Consider the following 22,252-nt stretch of genomic DNA (forward strand, 5'->3'; position numbering starts at 1 on the left):
CCCCGCTACCAGAGCGCAAAGATCAGCTGCCAGGCAGACAGAGAGACTCTACTAAATTAATAAGAAAAAGAAAGCAGGCAAGAAAGCCAAGTAGCAGCTGGCAAAAAATACTGATCATCAGGCAAATTTAATGAGTTAAAGCTAATGAATTCCCCTTGCAGAGACCAGCCCGGAGAGGGGGAGGCAGCGAGCGCAGATCCTGCTGGGGCGCTGGGAGCACTGGCAGCCCCCCATGCCAGGGGAGCTGCCGTCTCCTCCTGGAGCAGCCGATGGACAAGCAAGGGGCACTGCCAGCTCCGTCCCCCCTGGGAGAGACAAGGGTGGGCACTCAGCACCCAGGACAGGAGCTGCGGTGGGGACCGAGGCCCCGTGGCCCACGCTGGGCCTGGGAAAGGGAATGGGTACAACCAGGAGATCCCCTCTCTGACCCAGCCCCTGACTGGGGGATAAATCAGCGGCTGGAGCAGGCTGTGTCCCCGGGACGAGCCAGCCCAGCCCACGCAGGCTTCGGCGCTCTCCTCGCCGGCTCCCGGCATGCTGGGGTTACGTTTCTGCTGCAGCCCCGGATGCCTGCAGTTCTCAAAGTACTACCCTGGCTCAGGCTGATGCTCTCCGATGCAGCCGATTAATGTTGATCCAAAATGTCAGAAGGAAGATGAGGAGCAAAAGGAAAGAGAAACGGCACTTATTAAACTAAAAGCATTATCTAAGCAGGCTGGCATGAGAGTGGACACTTAAAGTGGACACTTGCGTTATTAAAGTGTACTTTAAATCAACTGCACTTACTTCTGGTGTATTAAACAGGTCCGTGCAGTGGGTGCGCCTGGGGACAGCTGTGCTCCCTGGAGGGCCAGGCCCCCCCCTTCCAGCGTCCTCACTCCTGCCCCTCAGCTGGGGAGCAGAGCCTCGCGGGGCAGGGATGGACCCGCATCAGGACAGTCAGGCAAGCAGCGATCCCATTCCCATGGCAGGAAATGGTTGGTCCTTGCCAGCATCTCTCCCTTCTGCCTCCTGCCCCCCAACACGGCCCCCTGCGGGGAGAGGAGCTGGGGTTCGTGCAGCGCCCTGGCACCGATACCTCACGCTCTGGCACTGCCAGATCTGCCGTCTTTTACCAGCCTCAGGCAGAGACCCGGTTCCAGCTCCAGGCAGGAACAAGCCTGAGAACAGCGGCACCGAGCAGGCGGTGCAGCTGGGCCATCGCTCCCTCCTGGAGGTGGCTAAAAGCAGCGGGGGACCACAGCAGGTACAGAGGGTGAACCGCAAGGGCACGTGGACGCTTTGGGAGGCTCCGGGAAAACAGCCTTGGGGAGAGGGTGCAGACGACCACCTGACAGCGAACAGCATGACTTCCCTCAGACGCAGACTCACTTCCCCGCTCCCTGGTAACAGCCCAGTCTGGGGAAGCGATGGCAGGAGGTTATTAAGATCTGTGGTCACCAGCAGGGTTTAAAGAAAAACCTCAGGCATCTCTCACTATAAAAAACAAATCTTTTATGTAAAAAATAAACCTAAACAAAACCCACAACCCCCGCTGCCATGCTAGTGACAATACAAAAGGCCGATTCCCCAGAACACCATGGAAAACAAAGCAGCTGGATCCAAATATATATAAATTGTCAACTTACGAGATTGGAAATAGCACCTTGCTTGCCCCTCCCCAAGGAGTCAGCCCTGTGCCCCAAAATGACCAACCGCGCTCCGAGCCCAACGGACGCCCCAGCCGCTGCCCCCACCACCCTGCAGCCTGCTAGGCCAGGCCGGGTGGAGGTGGCGGTGCAGGAGTCGTGTCTTCAGGCTGGACGCCCCCGGGTCTCGCCTGCCCGGCCCCAGGCAGTGCCGTGCTGACCGGTGGGGCTCCGGGCTGGGAATCAGCCGGACACGCTTCCCCCGGGCACTGCGGTGCAGGAACTGCTCAGCCCCCACTGTCACGTGAGCAGAACAAACCCACAAGCGGGATCCCTGCTGGAATGGATCCTGCAATACCGAGCAGCGTTTCCAAGGGCGGGGTGGGCGAAAAGGATCTCTCAAATCCAATCTCAAACCAGTATTAAGAGAGGACAAAAACACTTTTCTGTCTGCACTGCAGGGTCAAGTAACAAAAAGAAACAGGAAAAAAAAAGGCCAAGGGAAGAGACTGGAAAAGAGCAGGAACTCCATCCCGCACTCCTTCCCTCAAAACCTGGTAACACTCCTCTCCACCAGCTGGCTACTCCATAGGCTTCCCCAATTCCAGGCAGCACTGCGTCTCTGCTGGCACCGAGAAGTGTCTCGGGGTAAAAACGGTCCATGTGTTGTCCTGCATGCAGCTGGCCTGGGAGCACACGCAGCAGCCTTGCAGCCCCGCACCAGTCGCAGTTGCGTGTCATCGCACGGATGCCAGACCAAGCAGGCAAATGCTCCTGTGTGCGCACTGTTGTAGATGCTTGCGAGAACACATGAGCCACATGTGCTTGCACGTCTGCGTGTGCACGTGCCCAGGGGCTGGCTGGTTCTTCCCCAGGAGCTGGGCTGGGAGAGGCGGAGGGCTGGGAGGGCTGGGGGTTGCCTCTTCATTTGGCTGGTTTGGTGATGATGCGGGCAGAGAAGTCAAACAGGTTCTTATTGATCTTCCGGAGGGTGCTCACCTCCTCTTCTAGCTCGCTCACCTGGATCGTCAGATGTTCCTGGTCTCCCATCAGGTTCTGTGAGGGAGAAATGCAACAAAGCAGCTTCAGGGACCAGGGTCTCAACTCTGGCAAGTGGGCGCTGGTGTTTGCCAGGATAGCAGCAACCCCAAAACTATTGCATCCTCTCCTACCTTCATCTCCTGTTCAAAGCTTGCCCCTCCTGTCTACACCATGAGCAAATTCCAGGGCTTGTTCCTCCCATTCCCCAACTTTGCACAGTGCCCTAAGGACCATTTCTGCTTAATGGGGACCCCACGACAGGGATCTGTACTAGAAGGCAGTGCTTCCCCCATCTCATAGTGGGGGGGTCTCACCTTTTCCCTTGTTGAGCACATCTGAGAGTACATCTTCTCAGCCTTTTCCAGGTAGCTCTCCCCAGACTCCTGCAAGGATCAGACAGAAGCAACTGATACAGAAAACCTGGGTCCTCTCATTAGTGCTGAGTACCCACCACCCAGGGCAGAGTACCCCGCTGGAGTAGGCAAAGACACCCCCTGGTTCCCCAGATCCAGCCATGGGGGCCAAAGCAGCGACTGAGCGGAGACTCCAGCAGTACCAACACAGTAGCCTGGCTAGAGCTGCAGCCCCTTTCCAAAGGGAAAGCCTGTGCCCTGCACTGCTGGGCAGGGGCCAGGGGTCCCAAAACAGTCCCCTGGAGAACACCTTGTACAGGTGTCCTCCCAGCTCCTCTCCTCCCAGCACCGTGCCCTGCCGAAGGGAGCCTGAAAGGGGACCGCACGGACAGAGCGTGCTTTGCCTTGGCAGCACGAAGCGCTGGGCACGCCACACTGCAGACTGCTCTCCCCAGGCGTTGCGCTGTGAGCAGGGGAGGCTGACTGACAGCAAGACTGACATTTCCAAAACAGCACTGGAGCTGGCCCGGCCACCATCTGCATGCTGTCCCTCTCTCAAGCAGCAGACAAACAGCCCCTCCTCGAAACGCTGACACCTCCTCTCCATGGAGCTCATCCATCAGAAGTGACAGGGCTATCACTCTCCTGGGGACAGACGCTGACAGAGGTGAGACAGAAGCGCGGGGACTCCCTGTGGCAAGGCCAGGGGATGGAAGGACCAGCCTGGCACACAGCGAGCCTGTGATCACTCACAGAGCAGATCCTGACAGTGCCTGTTCGCTTGGGCTGGCCTCTCCCCCCGGCCTGCGGCAGCCACACCAGGTCTGAGCAGCAGGAGCTGCGGAACAGCAGCGCGAGCCCACAGCATGGCGCAAGGCTGGAAGGACAAATGACTGCACCAGCCGGACTGCAAGGGGAATGCAAGGGAGGAAGAATGGATTTCACTGCACTGGAGAATGAAGTCTGTGGAGGGGAAAACAACCTCTTGCCAAATAAAAAAGAAAAAAAAAAGCTGTGTGTGGGGAGGATCTTTACAGGCAGGACCTTGGGTACAGCAGAGCAGCAGTGCCCAAACCACCTCCTGATCCCTCCACATCACCACCGACACTGGGGCAGCGACTTCAGAGGAACCCCCTGTGTCCCTGCCAGGACCTACTCCCGGAGCTCTGGATTACCCGGTGCCCTCAGTCCTGCAGCGCCTCTCCCTCGGTTGAGGGTGGCCCAGAAGCAGCTGAGAGCAAGAGAAGAGACCTCCTGTTCCCTGCGTGGCAGGCTGGCTCAAACCTCCCACCGCAAGTGAGTTAATTAGGCAATTCCACTACTTTAATAAAACAGCACTTGGGGAAGTTTGGCTGCACCAGCAAGGGCAGGGGAAAGGATCAGATGTGCACTGGAGGCTTCTTGTGGAAAAGAGAGTAGTCGAAGGGTGCAGCTTGGTGCAGGGATGGGCCTAAGGTCCTCGCAAGAGCTGGGAGCTAGCACAGGCCTGTCTCGTCCAGCTGCTCTGCCCACTGCCTCAGCCTAACCCATCAAGCTAGCCATCCTTCTGGCCCTGAGCCCACCACCGGGTATTGGATCCTCACTGTCCAATGCAAGACAGTACATTACTCCGTAAATAAGATGCGCACCAGGTGCTTCCACCCACAGCGCTCAGGAGCTATTCCAGAACGGGCTGTGAAGCTGCTACCTATCAGCAGCGCATCAGCAAGGACCAGCTATCTGCTGCTGCTCCGGCTGGAGGATCAATCTTGCACTCTCGTGCACAGAACCCCCTCTCCGCCCCACTTCCATCTCTCCCTTCCTGGCAGCTTTCTCGTCCCTGGGTACCTGCTGGTGGAGCCCAAGACGCAGCGTCACTCCCTCATTTCCCTGATCGTCACTGCTTTCGGTGCCATGGAGGTGTTTGCTGAATTTGGGAAGAGGCACGCTGGGTTTGCCATCCGGGTTAAACATGTTGGCTGGGGCCAGGACTATGAGCGCATTCGTAACTGGACCTGGGGTGGGACAGAAAGGAGAGAACAGGTCAGACTTCTCCCCTTGGCAGGTTTGCATCTTGCTTGGCTTCTGGGAAGGGCAACCCTGGAAATAGGTGGCCAGGGCTCTGCATCCTTCTCCAGCATCTGGAAAGTATGATCTCATAACAGCAACGAGTAGTACTTTTCCCCCAGGCCTCTACAATCGGGAGCACAGACACCCCTCCATGCCCCTGTGTCGGCAGGCAGCGAGGAGAGGACAGCTTGCGCTCGCCCGCGCTCAGGAGAGTGTGGTGCTCTGGCCGTCCTCTGCTGAGTGAGCCATCCATCAGTGGCTGCGCCTCACACAGCTGTCTCCTGGTAATGATCTATCACACACACTTGTTTGGCAGAGTTAATTACTGCATTTACCCACACAGGCTGCTGCTTTCTGTCAGCAGCCCCCTCCACCCCCCTTTCCAAACTCACACTTGCTGGCAAACTCCCACCACTGCCTTCCACTTACCAAATCTCTCCCTGTCAGACACACACCCACCCGCCAGTCCACATCCCCAGGCAACGCTCCCCGGCCCCAGCACTGCCTGGAGTACACCTCCGGTGGAGGGGAGCAGCCAGAGGGCCTGTGTGCGAACAGACCCGCTCAGTCACCACTAATGAAACCTCAACCATCCATCTTCCCCCTGCTGGGCTCGACGACACGACAGGAAAGGTTAAAAGGAGCCAGATCCACCTGAGCGAAGGTGAACTGCTGCAGAATCACTGCTCTCACATATAAGTGCTGCCAAAGAGAGCAGAGAAAGGTGCAGAACAGGACAAGGGAGGGCAGGAGTCTGGGGGAGGACTAGGGGGCAAGGAGCCAGCTGAGGCTTTCTGTCTCTGTGGAGGAGACAGATAAAAGCACCTCTGATGGTAGAAGAGGGCTCCCTCATCATCATCTCCACCTCCAGCCAGACCAGAGACTGCTCCAAACCCAGATCCTGCTCAGAGGGTGAGACTGCTAAGACTGAATCCTTGCTGGCAACTTAAAGGCTCTGTCAAATGCTCAGTCCAGAAGCTGCTCTGCCAGGTGCCAGGAGTCCCAGGCTTGCCTCCAAAGCTGCTCTTTGCCAAAACTTTGCTGTAATAAACCATTTGTTCTAATGTTGCTCCCGCACTAAGGAAAAGAGGTTTGCTGCCTCTTATGAAAATATCCATTAGGGATATTACCACATCTGGTTCACCACCAGGTCACAGACAAGCACCTTGTAAGGAAGCATCAAAAAAGGCAGAGAGGACAAAAATCTCATGAACTAGCCTACAAATTCCAAACTCTGCCTGGTCACCATCCAGGGCACCGAATCCCCAGCAGAGCCAACCCCAGCCCCAGCTCTCTCCTGGGCCCAGCCCTGAGCTCCAGTGAGGATGCTAATCCCATCCAGAGCCACCTCATAATGGGTGGCTCAGGCACCCAGCTGTGAGTAATATCCTGCCAGTGTGGGACGAGGGACTTGACTCAATCAAGGGAGAATAAATAATCCAGCTTCCAACACTGTGGTAGCTGCCAGCAGGATCGACTCAGATGGAGTCTCCCTGTGCTGGCTGGGTAGGAGCAAGCCCTTGAAGATGGTCTGTGCCCCAAGGCATTTGGGGACAAAAGGACAGAATTCGCATGACCAGAAGGGAACTGATACCTAGAGAGAATCTGGAGCAGTGCTGGCAAGGGAACGCAGGAGTCCTGGCTCACAGTCAGGCAACCGTTGCTCCCCCTCATCCCAGAGATCTGCTGCCTCCCTTCAGAGTGGTGCTTGTGCATTCAGTGCCAGCCAAGCTGGACAGAGGGGTGACCTGGAGCAGTCCTGCCTTGCCCGACACAGTCACAGCTCATTACCTGAGAGCAGCAGCCCAGTTTCTCAGAGTCCATTCCTCTGCCCATGCTCTGTCCCCTTGGCTGCCTGCTCCAGTCAAGGACAAGCAAACCTTGCTGGAAAAGCCCCCTGCGTCCTTCTTGCCACCACAGCCACGCTCATCTCGAGCCGGGCAGCCACAGCCCTGAGCTGCGCTCCAATTCCTCTGATCTATTTCCAGCACCATCATGTGGGGAGGCCAGTGCTTTCTCATTTGCCCTCAGCTGCCTCTCCTTTGCCCCTGTGAGCAGAGGGGCCTCGTTCTCCTGGGCACATCAAGCTGGAGGTTGCTGTCATGTCAGCTGCAGCAGAAAAGCCCATGTCATCTCTGCCTTGTGAAGAGAGAGGCTCGGGGAATATGCTGGGGGGGTCAGCAGGGTGGCGGCATGGAACAGACCTTGCTCAGGGGGCTAACATCACTGCTCAGAGAAGCAGCGAGAAAGGCAGAGGGGAGACTATGACCAGCTGGAAATGAGCGCTGCAGGGAACTTCCTGCCCCACTAAGATCAGGGTTTGGCCGTGGCAGAGAGGGAACGTCAGGGAGAGAAGAGCCCCTGAGCTCCCGGTAGAGGGAAGCTGTGAATACGTTGTCTATCGAGTCTCTGTGCAGGGACCCTCCATCCTGTGCTCCCTATAGTACAGCTCTGTGGTGCAGGGTACGGCATGGGGTCTGGATGGCGTCTCCTGAGCCACATAAAGCTCCCAAGCTTCTCCCGTGCCTGGATTAAGCACACGAGCAGCAGCAGGGTAGTAGTGGGGCCAGGGCTGCTGGAGAAGCCAAATCCTTGCCCACAGCAAGGAATAAGCCAGCAAAGGCTGCAGAAGGCAACCTCACCTTACGGCCGTGGCACCTCTGCAGCCTCAAGGAGGGTTTTAATGCCTGGCTTGCAGTGAAGGCTTGACTTTTGCAAGTAGCAAAGAAATGCCTGAAATGCCCAGGGCAGCTTCAGAGCAGCAGAAGTGAGATAGTGGCAGCTTTTGACAGTTGAAGGGGAAAGGCTCCTGGAGACAGCACCACATGGGCAGCCTTACCTTTGTGATTCATTGTCTTTAGGCACTGCTTGCTCTGGATGTCCCACAGCCGGACTGTTTCATCGTGTGAGCCGGAAAGCAGTAGGCTGCCATCTGTGGAGACTGACAGACATGTCACCTGGTTCCTGGAAGGGGAAGAGAAAAGGGAGTTTAAACTCAGAACGACCCAAGGTCGGACAGAAACAGAAGGAGCGACGCTGGTGATGTGGGCAGACGGAGCTAGGAGATATTTGGCAGGTGTGACTGGCACCTCACCTGTGCCCTTTGAAGATCTTCCCATTCTCTCGCTCTGTCTGGAAGGTCCGGTCTCTCTGGACTGGCTGCAGAAATGAAGGAAAGAAGACAGACAGAAGTTTAAACCCAGGAAGATTGAAGCCAGCAGGTCCATTACTGTGCCTGGATGGACTAGAGGTGATTTTCCAGGCCACAAGCTCTCCCCTTCCTCCCTGGTCCTTACCCCCCTCTAGGAAGTTTCCTCTCTCCTGCCCTCCTTCCCTCATCCCTGCTGGAAATGCCTCTCACTGTAAGGGGAACAGCCCAGGCACAGTGACAGAGAAGGGTGCTCGGGGTGCAGAGGAACCTGGGCCCTCTGGCATCCTGGCAGATCACCAGTTACACAGGCAGGGAGTGTGGCAGCGACCCAGGGTGCCCTGCCGAGGCTGGGCTGCACGAGGGCAGCACCAAGCAGATCTGCAGCCCCCATCACTCACCCAGGCACACAGGTCAACCTGGAAGATGGAACCGTCCATGCCGCCGCAAAACATGTGATACTCAGAGAGGTCAAGAGTCACAGCCATGATCCCCACATCGAAGAGAACAGAAAGAAGGAGCTCTCCAGAGGAGATTTCCCACAGCTGGAGTGAGAAGATACAGAATTAGAGGCTTAAACGTTAACTACGCAATCAGAAGAACATATTGCTTCTTATCTGCACTTACAGGCCCAGCAGCAGTCTCACAGCATGTACCGGCATCCCCTCCTAACTATGGTCAGGGAAACTAAGGCACAAGCTGGCTTGCCCAGGGTCATGTGCCAAGTCAGGCAGAATGAAGAGAGAACCCAGGATCAGCCTCATTCTGACCACGAGACAACAAATTTCCCAGGCAACTCTGGAATAGCCTTTAACTTCTCCATGCCCATCCTGTCCCCTGGGGCAGATCCCTTCCTGCAGGGCAGGAGAAGTGGACTAGAGGTTCCAGCTCTGGTGCTGGCCCTGTCTGGCCACCAGGGCTGAAATCTGCACAGCTCCATCTTCTTTGTGATTGAAGAAATCTCAGTCAGGAGGCAATAGAGGAGCTGAACCCAGCATTCCCTGGGGAAACTTGGAGGCCCAGTCCTGAGGGCAGGAGCCGAGAAACTGCTCATATTTGGAGAAATGAAACTCTTCAGGTCTGGCAGCTCTGAGTCATCACAGGGACAGCTAAGAAACCGTGCTACTGCATCCCTCATGGACAGCTTTGCTGCAGCCCAGCAGAGACTATTTTTTAACCCTATGGGGCCTGCAAACCTCCAGGACACTTGCTTGTTCAGGCAGCTGCGGGGCCTGAGCCAAGCCTTACCTTCGCTGTCTGGTCAAGGGAGGCTGTGGCTGCTCGTGCCAAGGGCCCTCCAAAGCCACAGCACAAGTCCGTGATAGGGAGGCTGTGTCGGGACCACACATGACGAGGGTCAGGGATCTGGGAGGGCTCTGCCTGCAGCACGCTGTAGCGGAGAGAACAAAGAGAAAGGTTAGCACCGCGGGGAGTACAGCCATGCCGCCAGTCAGCAAGAGCGACGCTGGGGATGCCACAGCAAAGCAGCTGTGACGGGAGCTGGCCGAGGCTCTGCTGCCTCTGGGATGGTTCTCCTGGGTGCGAGAATCAAACAGAATGCAGAAGTTGTCAGCGGCCAGAGCGCATGTGGTATCACGGTCAAGGGCCATCACTGAGATCCCCATCCCAGAGGACACAGAGACAGGAACCTCAGCTGCCACTAGCTGGGGAAGGAAAATGAGAACATAAAAGACCACTTCAAAGGGGAAGGCAATAATCCACCGCCTGTGTCCACTGGGGAAAAGAAGTCAGAGGCATATGTTGCAGCTTGGGAAATTTAGATGAGACACAAGGAAAATCTCTTTAGCACTAAGGCTAACAACACTAGACCAAACTGCTGAAGAATGGCACAGGCGCATCACCACCAATGGATTTTAAGAACAGCTTAGACGCCCGTCAGGGTTCGCTTAGGTAGAGCTGATTCGGCCTCAGGGAAGCGGTAGCTGATCTCTTGTTTTCATGTACTTTGTCCAAACGCTCTGTCCCCAGCACAAACGGGCAGACACCTGCTTGTGGGGTACCGTTACCTGTAAAGGTTCCACACCAGAGCCAGGCAGTCCTTGGCTCCCGAGAGGAAGTGGCTGCTGTCATCAGTAAAGCAGAGGCATGTGAGGTCCTGGTAGTGTCGGTTCAGGATGGCTAAGAGGTTCCCATTGGAGACCTAGAATAAAGGAAAGGACACAAGAATATTAAAAAAACCTTAATATACATATAAAAAAAATATAATCTAAAAATATTTTTAAAACATATTGAATATTACTTATTTTAAAAAGACCGTTTAAAAAGAGCAATGCTGCACTGTCCAGGAGGCTGTGTGCCACCCCTGAGGTGGCTGCATTTCAGCAAGGCTATGTGGTCTCAAGCCAGTGGAGGCTTTGGGACGGACCTGGGCAAAGAGAGTTCCTTAAACCTGGAGCTTTTCTTGTTGCAACACTGCAGATAGGGAGGGAAGTAAGGAGGCAGTGAGGGAGCCCATATAAAAGAACAGAATCAACTCCCTCTCATTGTCTGAATTACCCCTAAAAATAAAACCAAACTGCAATTCAATGGAGAATAGAGAAGGCGTAAAACAAGGACGCCTGGAATCCTTTTCCAGGTCCATTGCGGATTCAACACAGCCTCACTAACATGCCCATTTTCTCAGCCGGAAGGACAGTGCTTTCACCCACTCCAGCAAGACACTCAGAAACATTTGCAAGGCAAGGTTAGCTGGAAGCAAACAGAAAGGGCCAAGTTTTGCAGGTGAGGCAGAGCAGAGACCAGCTTGCAGCATCGTGAGCAAGAACCTCCTACTTGCTGCAGCCTCAGCCCAGCATTCCTAGTGAGGTGTTTTTTTTTTTTTCCCAACATTGCCACAAGCACATTTTTTAAAGAAAAATCTGATGAATTAAGATAGAGCCGCCCACATAATAAGCCTCAGAAACATTCCCCAAGACTGAGAGCTTTACAAGTTAGACATCTTGTTTTCTAATCCTGGGCTAAGAACTAGCTGTGTTTTTTTATTTGCTTGGTGAAGTGCTTAGCACATTTTGTGAACCCCACTTAAATAATAATATTGAATAAAAATAGAAGGATGATGACCAGAGCACAAGAGTCCAGCAGTCTTTGTAGGCATCCAGACCACAATTCACATACAATTATTAGGCTAAAAGGTGGAAGAAGTGCTAAATGGAAACTAGATCCTGTGTTTCTGCTTTGAAGGAGCCACATCTAACCTCTTAAGACCAAGCATCTGTAGCTGCTTGGAAAAAGAAGGGAAAAAAAGACCTAAACCTCATCCAGCACCTCCCAGCAGTTTTTTTTTTTTTTTGCTCGCTGCTTTGGTAAGCTGCACCGTAGCGGGCATTTCCACGGAGCCGGTGAGCAGCCCAGCCCTGGCTCCTCGCAGCAGCTGCACAGCCCAGAGCCAGACCAGCACCAACAGCAACTGTAAAGTACACGACCCAGAAAAGTCTTCACTCCACCGCAGAGCACAGATAACATGCATTTACTGACACCTGATGGGAAAGGAGCACTCGCTAACTGTAAGGGATGCAAATCAATTTCCTCTTGCCCAGGGACCCTCATTCAACACCGATATAAACACCAACCTGCTCCTCATAAGGACTGCTGAGATTTTGCACCTCCTTGGGATCCAGTTTACTTTAACATATGAGACTCAAAATCGTTTATAGGTGCTTTCAAGCTGGCTCTCCAATTTACTGTGCACAAGTTTGAGGCTAGGATAAACAGCATCAACAAGTTACCAGACGACAGCCATGATTAAATGCGAAGTCATAAGGCAAATCTGAAGGGTCAGAGCCTGGACCACCAGAGAGGCTGTGCAAAAACACCCTGGTCCCGGGGTGCAGGACCTGGCCCAGTGGCTGCTTCTGCTCCAGGTGCCGCCTGGACTCCCAAACAAACGAAAGGGAAAAACTACAAAGTCTCATCAGTTCTAGCCAGCGTATTTTGGTATTCCCACACCCCCTGCTATTCACTCGCTCGGCTGTAAGCACAACAGGCACAGGCTGTTTGCTCACGGACGGTGTCCTTACCTCCCACAGGTAGATGCTCTCGGCGACGCCCGCCAGGATGTAGAGACCGTTGGGAGAAGCTGTCAGGCAGGTCACCGGCCCAGGGCATATGATCTTCTGCTGGAGCTGGTCCTGGGAGCACAAAGGATATTGTGGCCATTCAGTTCAGGACAGAAGAGGGGGAGGAAAGGAGAAATGAGGCCCTGGCTCAGCTCGGAGCAGGCCACAGGGGAAAGGCCTTTCCTGACAGTGCCCGAATCGCTCTGAGGCCGCCGGCATCCAGGCAGCGCCGCCAGCACTACTAGAGCTCAGAGATTCAGTGCTGAAGGGACCCGAAGAGGGAGACGATGGAGAAACACAGATCCTGGGATGGTGGAAATCACATCAAATTGCCCTGCATTTTGCTGGGTGTTTAGGCCCACAGGGAAAATAAGGACAGGCCTGCGTTCCCCTCCCTTCCTCCTCCAGCTACACAGGGGTCCAGGAGCTGCCAGAGAGGTACCGAAAGGCGAGGGATTTGAATACTGTTATGCTCCACTGTTGGGGAACCCTGGAGAAGGAGCAGAAGATGTAGAGACAAGAAAGACTACAGCAAAATAACTCTTTTTTTTTTTTTTTAAATATGATCTCCCTCAGCCTGGGAGAACCGATGAGCAGGGCTGAAGACGGCTCCTCGTGCTGCTTTCAGCTCGGGGCAAGAGGAGCAGGCAGGAAGGAACAAATCCTGGGCTGGAGGCAGGAAGGGGCCACGTGTGCCCTTAGCTGGGTAAATTGACGGGTTGTTGCTGCACTCTGTGGCAAAGCCGAAGGGAACGGCAGGGAAAGAACTGATTATGGCTGTGGGACGGAGGATTTTTTGCTACTATCCTGTCCCAATTTAAGTGCGACTGGCGCACGGCTAGCAAGAGGACAGAAGACGGCCCTGCAGGGGCTGGTACGGCTTAGGCAGCTGGGTTTGAGCCCGGGGATTTGCCATTTTCGGTTGGAGCATGAGAGGCAGAGAAGGCAACGAGGCGACGGGAGGTTTCGGGCACAGTGAAAGCAGAATCACCCTGGAGTTTTTTTCTGCAATTCTCCCCACTGACAAATCCTCCAAGGCTGGGGGGAAATCCTCAGGAAAACCCCAGGGTCTCCATGCCCCGGGGACGAGCTCGGCTCCGGCCCGCAGCGTGGGAGCCCCGGCGGGAGGCTGCGGTGAGGGTCCCCGGGCTGGCAGCCGCCTCTGGCAGGGCCCAGGGGCGTCTCTGTGGGCGGCCTGGGCAGCAGCGCCCCGCGATAGGAGTCGGGGAGGTTTCCGCCAAGAGCAAGGCCTCGCCAGGGGCTGGAGGCCTCCCGCCCTGGGGGAGCAGAGGCGGGGCGAGGAGAGGAGGGGGCCGCGGGCAGGTCCCCGAGGACACCGGGGGCTGAGGGCACCCCATGGACACGGGGGAGCCACCATAGAGAGGGGGGTCTCTATGGGCAGAGCGGAGCCTGGGGCACCCCATGGACACGGGGGGTCTCTATGGACACCGGGGAGCCACCATAGAGAGGGGGGTCTCTATGGGCAGAGCGGAGCCTGGGGCACCCCATGGACATGGGGGAGGGTCTCTATGGACACGGAGGAGCCACCATAGAGAGGGGGGTCTCTATGGGCAGAGCGGAGCCTGGGGCACCCCATGGACACGGGGGGGTCTCTATGGACACGGGGGAACCACCATAGAGAGGGGGGGTCTCTACGGACAGAGCGGAGCGCGGGGGCGCCACCATAGAGGCGGGGCGGGTCTCCACGGGGGACTCGGGGCGCCACCATAGAGACGAGGGGGTGTCTATGGGGAGAGGGGGGCTCGGGGGCGTCCCCATGGAGACGGGGGTTCTCCACGGGCGCCTCGGGCCCCGCCGGGCCCGGCCGCGCCGGTACCTTCCTCTGCAGCTCCCAGACGTTGATGTAGCTCTTGCCGAGCTGGGCGCCCAGCAGGTGCTCGCCGCCCAGCAGCGCCAGGCCGCGCGGCCCGCTGTTGCCGCCGCGGTAGCCGGGCAGGGCGGAGCCCGAGTGCAGCTCCCACACGGAGCAGTTACAGAGCGGCCCGGCGGCGTCCGACACCAGCGCCACCTCCATGGGCGCCGCCATCTTCCCGGTCCGCCAAGGCCAGAGAGAGCGCCGCGGCGGCCTAGAGCGCCGCCCTTCCTCCGCTCGACAACGAGGCGCCGGCCAACCAAGAGCGACGCCTCGGCCGCTCCCCACGGCCGCGCGGGGAGGGAGCCGCCTCTGCATTCCGTGCGCGCTGGGAAGCTAAGCAGGGCCCGCCTCGCCCCGGCCCTGGATGGGAGACCGCGGCGGGGCGCGATTCGGTGCCCACGGGGGCCGCCCGGCTGCCCCATAGCGCTAGGGGCACCCTGCCCGCCTGCACACCCTGCTGCCCCATAGCGCTAGGGGCACCCTGCCCGCCCGCACACCCTGCTGCCCCATAGCCCTAGGGGCACCCTGCCCGCCTGCACACCCTGCTGCCCCATAGCCCTAGGGGCACCCTGCACACCCTGCTGCCCCATAACCCTAGGGACACCCTGCCCACCTGCACTCCCAGCTGCCCCATAGCCCTAGGGGCACCCTGCACGCCTGGCTGCCCCATAGCCCTGGGGCACCCTGTGCACCCCACAGCACCCTGCATGCCCAGTCCTAGGGATACCTTGCAGGCCCCACTGCCCCATAGTGCTATGGGCACCCTGGCTGCCCCACGGACACTGGGTGCGGGGGAGGCCCAGGCAACGCACAGAAACTTCAGGCAGCACCACTTTTTTTTTTTTTTTTAATATTTCATCAACTTTACAGGGTTACAATTGTCTTAAATATTCTGAAGTTTAAATACAATCTGTATAATAATGTTATTATAAAATGTAAACTTTCAGTGTTTTTATTTTATTTTATCTTTTTTAATAATCAAAAGTTTCAATACCTGAATGTTTGCAAAACTGAAATATTTCACCGGGGGCTCTCAGGACAATGCAGCCTGAGACCCGCCGCTCTCAGAGGTAGAATGTGGTTTTTATTCTTTTTCTTTTTTTTGTCTTTTGTGTTTTTTTTTTTCATTTTTTACCTGAGTTAAGGTATGCACGCTGGATAAATGCGTCTGCAGCTGTGTTCATTCCTTTTTCTTTTCAAACCCCAGAGAAACTGATTTTTTTTTTTTAAATCGATATGCAAAAAGAAAAATAAAGTGGAAGGTAATATGCTCTCTCTCTCAAAAAAAAAAAAAGGGAAGAAGAGTAGGGGAAAAATAAAAATAATTAAAAAAAAAAAAGTGACTGTACAAATGCAAAACTCACTAAAAATCTAACCACCCTCCCACCCCGGTCACAAAAAAACCCCCAAACACGCGACAAAGGAGCACCCCCGCGGCCCTCCCGGGAGATTGCTCTTTGCAGGTAGGAAGCGGCTCCGGGCAGCAGCGTCAGACGGCCGCAGCGGCCCCCGCGCGCCCCGTCCTGCCGAGGTCCCGGGCGGCAAACTCGGCTCGCGGCGGCTCGGCCGGCCGGGCCGCGGAGCTGGGAATCGCCCGGCCCCGGCCGAGTCGCCCCGACCTCAAACGAAAGCAGCCGGCGCGGGTGGGAGCCGCGGCCGCCGAGCGGATCCCGTTCCGCGCCCGCGTCGCCGCGCGCCGGGGAAGGGGAAAACCCTGTGCTCGATATCGAAACCTGAGGAATCTAGATACCGAGAGGAGGTTTCAGTATCCGATCGCGATTGTGTCTCACGCAGATGCACGTTGCTGGGGCCAACGTTTCGGGTCGGCGCTGCTGCGGGGATTTCAAAGGAAGGTGAAAACTGAAACTTGCGCCAGTTAAAGCAAAGCAGAGTTAAAGCTTAAAAAAGATCCCTGGTGCTCCGGCTGCCGGATCCTGCTCCGGCCTCGCCCGGAGACGCCGAGCTGCGCGCCGGAGCCCACGGGCGCCCCAACACCCTGGGAGGATGCTCCTCCGGCCCCGCAAAGCCGCCCGCCGCCGCTTCGGAGGGGACCAAGGCAGGAGGCCCCGAGCGCCCCTCCGGCTCTCCCGTCGGCTCTCCCGCAACAGCCCGCCGGGGCGGGTGCGCGTCCCGCCAGCCTGGCAGCCGGCCCCGGACCCCCCTTCCCCATCCCGCAGGGTCGGTTCACAAGCTGGGAAGAGCCGGCGCTTCAAGCCTAACAGGATTGCACCCGACATCCAGCCTCTCCCTCCGAACCGCTCGTCTCCCCGAACTACCTGTAAGCAGCTCTGCTGCGCGTCCCGGCCGCCCCGTCCCGGCCAGCCTGCGGGTTTGGGCTCCTTCCCCGCCTCGCATTGCTAAGTCGGACGTTTTAACTATTCGTCGTGTGAAAGGACCCTGCCACGCTGCAGGATGGCCCTGGCGGCTGTTTTGGAGGGGGGATAGTCTGGAATAGCGTCGGCTACGGGAAAGGGCATGAGCAAACACGACCCTTCCACCTCGGTTTAAGGGCGTCTGCTCGGAGGTGCTGCCCGTGAAGCCGAACAGGAGGCAGCGACCTGCCAGTGGCTCGGAGCCTGCAGGACAGGCCAGTGCCGCAGCCTCTGTCTGCTCCGAGCGGAAGGAGCCCCGGTGCCGGGCAGGGACCGAGCACTGGCCACCATCTCCTCCAGGGCTACGGGCGAAGCCGTCACGTCTCACAGCTGATCCCTGATTTTGAGCAGTAGCTCAGGAGACTTTGACAGGGGCTGTTAAAAGGGCGCAGCTGGAAACTGTGTTACTTGGAGAAACGAGAAGGGCAGCGCTAGCGCAGGGGGTGTTTTAGAGGACTGTGCGCTTCCCGGGCAGCTGCGGCCAGGTCTCTGGATTTTTCAATGCCGAAAAGAGCTCAGGAGCCAGCACAGACCCAAAGGAGCTCATTTGGCCCGATGTGCTGAACTGATGCTGAGCCACCTGGGGACACTGAGACAGCCTCTGCCTGGGACAACCTGGGAAACACCCCTAGGTCAGCGCTACACCAAAACCAACCCAGAAAACAGGTTATGCCACGGGAAAGCAGGAACCTCAGCAGCCTGACCAAGAACACCAGATTTTCCTGATTTTTCTGGCTGATTTCTTCAGTATCACACAAACAAAACACCCACTCCCCAGCACAAATAAAGCCAGTTTGCTGCTCGAAGCGTGAATAAAAGATCAGGTGTCAGATCAACTTAGGCGCTGGTGCAGGTGGGAAAATGTGCCCAAACTGGATTTGCACAGTAGTATCTCCTTACAGGGGAAAAAAAAAAAAAGAAAGAAAGAAAGAAAAGAAGGAGACCTGCCAACGAAACGTAACTCACGGAAAACACGGCCGGGGCCCGCGGGGGATTCAACAGCGGCGGGGTGGTTCCTCTCTGGCTGCCTGGGCTCAAAGCCTCGGAGACAAGCAGGGATGGGTTAAAACAGGGCTAAAAGCGCATGCGAATCGGCAGGGACACGAGCGGGGTCTTCACGCAGCTCCCCGCTCGGCGACCCGCTGAAGGCCTGATCCTGATCCTGAGCCTGACAGCGCTGCCTGCTCCCGGCGCCCGCACGACCGTCCCCGCTCGCTCGGCCAACTAACCCCACCGCAAACCCCGGCTTGTCTCTAACGTGGCGATTTTCTTCCCGAGTAACTTTCCTTCTTGTTCTTCCCTTCCCGGGAGCTGCCGCGGGCAGTGCGGTGCCGGTTAAATTATGCTCCCTGGACCTAATTAGGCGGCGAGAGACACGCTGCAAGCACGCCGGCATCGGGATCCCTCGACGGGCACAGGCGAAGCGGGGGGACCAAACCGAGCTAATTTTCTCCCGAGGAAATTAAAATGACGACACAAAAACCCAGAGCCGAGCAAGCGCCGGCGGTGAGCGGGTGCCGCGGGGCAGGCGAGGGGGCGAGCAGGGGAGGGGGCCGCCCCGCGCGGGCTCCGGGCGCCCCAGGAGCGAGCCGCTCTGTCCCCGGCCCAGGGTCTGCGGAGGCGCACGGGCGAGCCGTGCCCTGCGAAACCCCGGCTCTCCCCAGCGTTTTGCTCAGCGCCCCCGTCCCCACCCGAGTTTAAGCCTCTGAGGTTAAGCCCGCGCTTAAGTGCTTTGCTGCGCCGGGGCGCTGCAGCCGGTGCCCAGGGCGAGGAGGGACCGAGTCAGTTTAGCAGCAGCTGGAGACGCCGCTCCCTTCGCCCCGCCGAAGCGACTCGAGAAAAGTCTCCTAATAAATGCAGATCCTCCTCCCCTGGGAATCTCCGTGATGCTTAAAAAAACCCTCTCCCCCCCCACCACCCCGCGTACAAACACCTGAGCTTATTCGCCGGACGCCCGCCTTCCTCCGACCGGGCCGTCAGCGGCGTTTCCAGAGAAAGGAGCACAGCTCAAAACCGACAACATCGCACAACAACAAGAGGAAAAGAAAAAGGAGGTTAAAAGGTTTCCAAACTCCTGTTTCCCTGATGAACACTAATATATATCATTTGCATGTTAAAGTTCGATTCTTTTTTCTTTTTTCTTTTTAGAGAATAAAATAGAAGCTATTTACAACAAAACAATCAAACAACAACCTCTTAAAATCCCATATAGTGAGTGTAGTTCTCAAAATAAAGGGGGAAGAAAAAGGATCTAAATGAATAAAATATCTCCCGATTTCCAATTTTTTTCTTTTTTTTTCTTTAAAGAGGGTCAGGAGGTTTCATTAAAGCTCGCGTTGGCAGGCGTCCGTACGTCTGTCTGGAGGTAACACGAGTTAAAAAATAATAATAATAATAATAAATGTACAGTGCAAAGTGTGATGTGTGTGAGGTAAACAGTTCTGGATTTACAATGCATCGTGTCAAAACGCTCGTGGGACAGCCGCTGGCTCACGGTCCAGGCGGCTTTTAATGAAACCCCCCGGGGCTAAAGCTTTTCTTCCTTGCAAACAAAAAACAAAACAACACAAAAAGAGAACGAGACCCCCGGTGAAGCCCCAGCTCTCCGCGTGCCAGCCTCGCCGCCCGCTCCCGGGCCGCCGGGCTCGGCCTCCGCTCGGACAAGCTCTGCGCGCCGCCCTGATATTATTTCTGTTGGTTTTGGCGAGAGGAGAAGCTGCCGCGGGAGCGGCGACGGCGGTGGCGGCGGAGAGGGGCTGGGGGGCGCGGGGGGGCGTTAAGGCGAAGAGTTGTTAGAGGTAGAGCTCGGAGGGACAGACAAACCAGCCGGGGCTGCCTGGGGGACGCCGCTCCCCGGCCCGCCGCCGCCGCCGCTCCGGCTGCCGCTGCTGCTGCTGCCGCTGCCTTTGCTGTACGCAGAGGAGGGGAGCGAGGAGGAGGAGGAGGAGGAGGCGGAGGAAGGGCCCGGCGTCTGGGCGAACAGCACACCTGGGGAGAGAGCGGAGGGCAGAGCCTGGGGGAGGCAGCGGCTCCCCGCCGGCGACGGATAACCTCTGCCAGGAGCGAGCCGGCGGAGGCGGAGCGGCCGGAGCCGCGGCAGCGGCAGGGGCTGCTCCGGCAGGCGGGACGGGGCCAGGGGGGAGCCCTACCTGCCCTGCCCTTACCTGTGTAGACGATACCGTTGATCTCGACCGACATGCTAATACTATTCGTGCCGTTGTTGGTCAGGCTCATGGTGGAGTCCTGGCGGTTCTCTGCCGCGGGAAAGAGCAGGTGTTACAAACCCCATCGAGACCCGACAGCCCCGTCTGTCCCCGTGCCGGGACACGCTCTCAGCTCCTTTCACTCGCCCGTCAAACCGATTCGGCGCCAGGGAAAGGGGGCGACTTCTCTAGGGCTGGGCTAAGGCAGCTGCAAGCCGCTGTCTGACCTCTGCCTGCTGAGCCGGGTCTCCGCCATCCGCTCGGCCGGCACAGCACGCCACAGGCAGGAAACAACGTCCTGGGGCGCCAGGGTGCACAGAGGAGGGAGGGCAAAGAAGGGGAAGAGAAGCCCCAAAAGAGCTGGACCGAAAGGCCAACAGCGCGGGCCGGCACGCGCCGCCTCGGAGCAAAATCTGCCCCAGGTCTGCTGCAAAAGCAGCTTCGGGTTTCTGCTGTTGGCGTTTGCTCCGGGCTGTATTGGCAGATCTCAGAACCGGTCCCACGCCAGCGGGTACAAAGACTGGAGGGGGCAGAGGAGCCGCAGGGGACTGCTCTGCTGGGGTCTCGCTTGCCCGGGAACGCAGGCACGGGAGCGGCAGGGCGATCCCAGCAGAGCAGCCAGCTCAGGCCAAGCACCACACCGAGGTCGAGTGGTCTAGCGGCCCCGCGCACAGACGCTGCTGCAGCCCCTGACATCCGAGCGGACCCTGAGGGTCAGGTCGGGGGATCGCGAAGGTCCCGGGCGCAGTTCCCACTGCTCAGAGCCGGCCCCGGGCTGGGATGCCGCCCCGGGGCCGGGAGGCCGCCCCAGCGGGACGGCGACGTCCCCGGGGCCGAGGCACTGACCTGGCGAGCGGGTGCCCTGGCTGTTGATGCGGATGCTCATGGGCAGCTGGGCCGTCATGGCCAGGAGGTTCTGCTGCAGGGCCCGCTGCATCAGCCGCTGCTGCTCGTCCGTCACCAGCGCCATCTTCTTCTCCGGGGGCTCCCCGGACTCCAGCTTCTCTCTCAGCTGCTCCAGGGCCACGGCTTGAGCGGCCGCGGCCACCTGCACTGCGGCAGCCTGGGCTGCGACCACGGGGTGGCCGGCCAGCGACACGGGGAGCCGGCTGGGCATGGAGATGGGGATGGGCGAGTCCTCTTCTGTAGGGGCAGGTCAGGTAGGTGAGGCCGGTCAGACGGAGGTGCTCAGCCAGCCGGGTGCCGCTGCACAGGGGTGTCCCCAGCTCCCAGCCACGCTGACTCCAGATCCCTCTTCCACACACAAACCCTGCGCCTTGGCCAGCCCCGGACTCATGTCTACACCGAGAAGGGCTGCCTTGCTCCTCCTTCCCCCTCTAAGGATTACAGCAGGGTAACTAGAGCCAGGCCCCCTCTTCCTCCCAACGTGAGCCATCGTGCCTCAGTTTCCCCCACAGACAGGGAACCCTGGTCTCTTTCTGAGGGGGGCGAGGGTAAACCACAGAGCTCGGGCAGGCGACTGGAGCCACATTTGCAACCCTAAAGTACGAGAGGCCACGAGGAGCCCAAGAAACGAAAGCCGTTTACGCTCAGCTCTGCCCATTTTGGGGGTATCTCCCAAGTCCCTCCCTGCGCTCGGAGGGGGCTCAGCCCGCGGCCTGGAGCCCGTCGGGCGCTGTTACCTTTCTTGATCTTCTGCACGGGAGCGATGGAGCCGCCGTTGGTGGCCGAGGCCAGCCCCAGCGCCGGCACCTGCAGCTTGGGCGAGGAGAGGAGGCTGTGGGTGCCGCTGGGCGAGTAGGTGAAGAGGGAGCTGCCGAAGCCCTGCCGGCGGCCCTCCCGCCGGTTGCTGTCGATGGCTGCCTGCAGCTCGTTGGGGTTGCTCAGCCCTCGCTTCTCACATTCGTAGGGGTACAGGTACTTCATGTACCTGCCAGTGGAAAGGCCTCGTGAGGCAGCGGCCGGGCACGGCGCGCCCCGGCGCGTCCCCTTCCCTCCCTCCGCCCGGCTCGCGGCGGGACGCGGGGCCGGCGAACCGGCGCAGTGCGTCCCTCCCGGGCCAGCGGCGCGCGGGCAGCGCCGACCCCGCGGGTGAGCGGCCGCCCCCCGGCCGCCGCGCCGAGCCCCCCGGCCGCTCACTGGGTGCGTAGCGTGAAGGCAGCGCTGGTGATGGAGGTGGGCAGGTTGAGCCCCTTCGTGATCTCCCGCCACAGCTTCTTGTTGATCACTTCCACGAGGCCTCCCTTCTCTGTCACCAGCATGTAGAGCATGTACAGGTCCAGCACCTGCTTGGCCATGATGGGGATGCGGTTGACGGGGGTCCCTGCGGAGCGGGCAAGAGAAGAGAGCAGGTTGGGGCTGGTGCCACCCCAGCGAGATCCCGTCCGAGAGCCTGCCAAGCCCCCAGCTGGGCACACGCAGCTAAAAGGTGGCCCAAGACCTGCCGGCACCAGGTCGGACGGACGCGGTCCGGGGAGCACCGAGGCGGCTCCCTGCTCCGCTCAGCTGGACGAGCTGAGCCCCGGCGGACGAGCCGGCCACCACC

General features: G+C 58.2%; 2 protein-coding genes across 3 annotated transcripts in view; both read right to left on the reverse strand.

Moving 5' to 3' along the window:
- Positions 1-1,473: 1,473 nt before the first annotated feature.
- Positions 1,474-14,522, reverse strand: WDR18 (WD repeat domain 18). The gene is made up of 10 exons (XM_068919851.1): positions 14,133-14,522; positions 12,257-12,367; positions 10,247-10,380; positions 9,468-9,609; positions 8,621-8,764; positions 8,166-8,230; positions 7,911-8,035; positions 4,850-5,016; positions 2,984-3,052; positions 1,474-2,684 (listed from the first exon to the last, which is right to left on the reverse strand). The coding sequence occupies exons 1-10, from the start codon at positions 14,484-14,486 to the stop codon at positions 2,553-2,555; spliced, it is 1,443 nt and encodes a 480-aa protein (XP_068775952.1). The 5' UTR covers positions 14,487-14,522; the 3' UTR covers positions 1,474-2,552.
- A 595-nt stretch (positions 14,523-15,117) lies between these two features.
- The window catches only part of ARID3A (AT-rich interaction domain 3A), a 45,734-nt gene continuing 38,599 nt past the window's right edge, over positions 15,118-22,252 (reverse strand). For both annotated transcript variants that reach the window (XM_068919633.1, XM_068919632.1), the window contains exons 5-9: positions 21,847-22,030; positions 21,390-21,637; positions 20,593-20,889; positions 19,708-19,797; positions 15,118-19,531 (exon numbers count right to left, since the gene is read on the reverse strand). In XM_068919633.1, the coding sequence (XP_068775734.1) occupies positions 19,320-19,531; positions 19,708-19,797; positions 20,593-20,889; positions 21,390-21,637; positions 21,847-22,030 (1,031 nt within the window). In that variant the 3' untranslated portion in view covers positions 15,118-19,319. The remainder of the gene's footprint in view (positions 19,532-19,707; positions 19,798-20,592; positions 20,890-21,389; positions 21,638-21,846; positions 22,031-22,252) is intronic.

This window comes from Struthio camelus, chromosome 26 (assembly GCF_040807025.1).
Source record: "Struthio camelus isolate bStrCam1 chromosome 26, bStrCam1.hap1, whole genome shotgun sequence".
In the NCBI taxonomy this organism is placed as follows: Eukaryota; Metazoa; Chordata; class Aves; order Struthioniformes; family Struthionidae; genus Struthio; species Struthio camelus.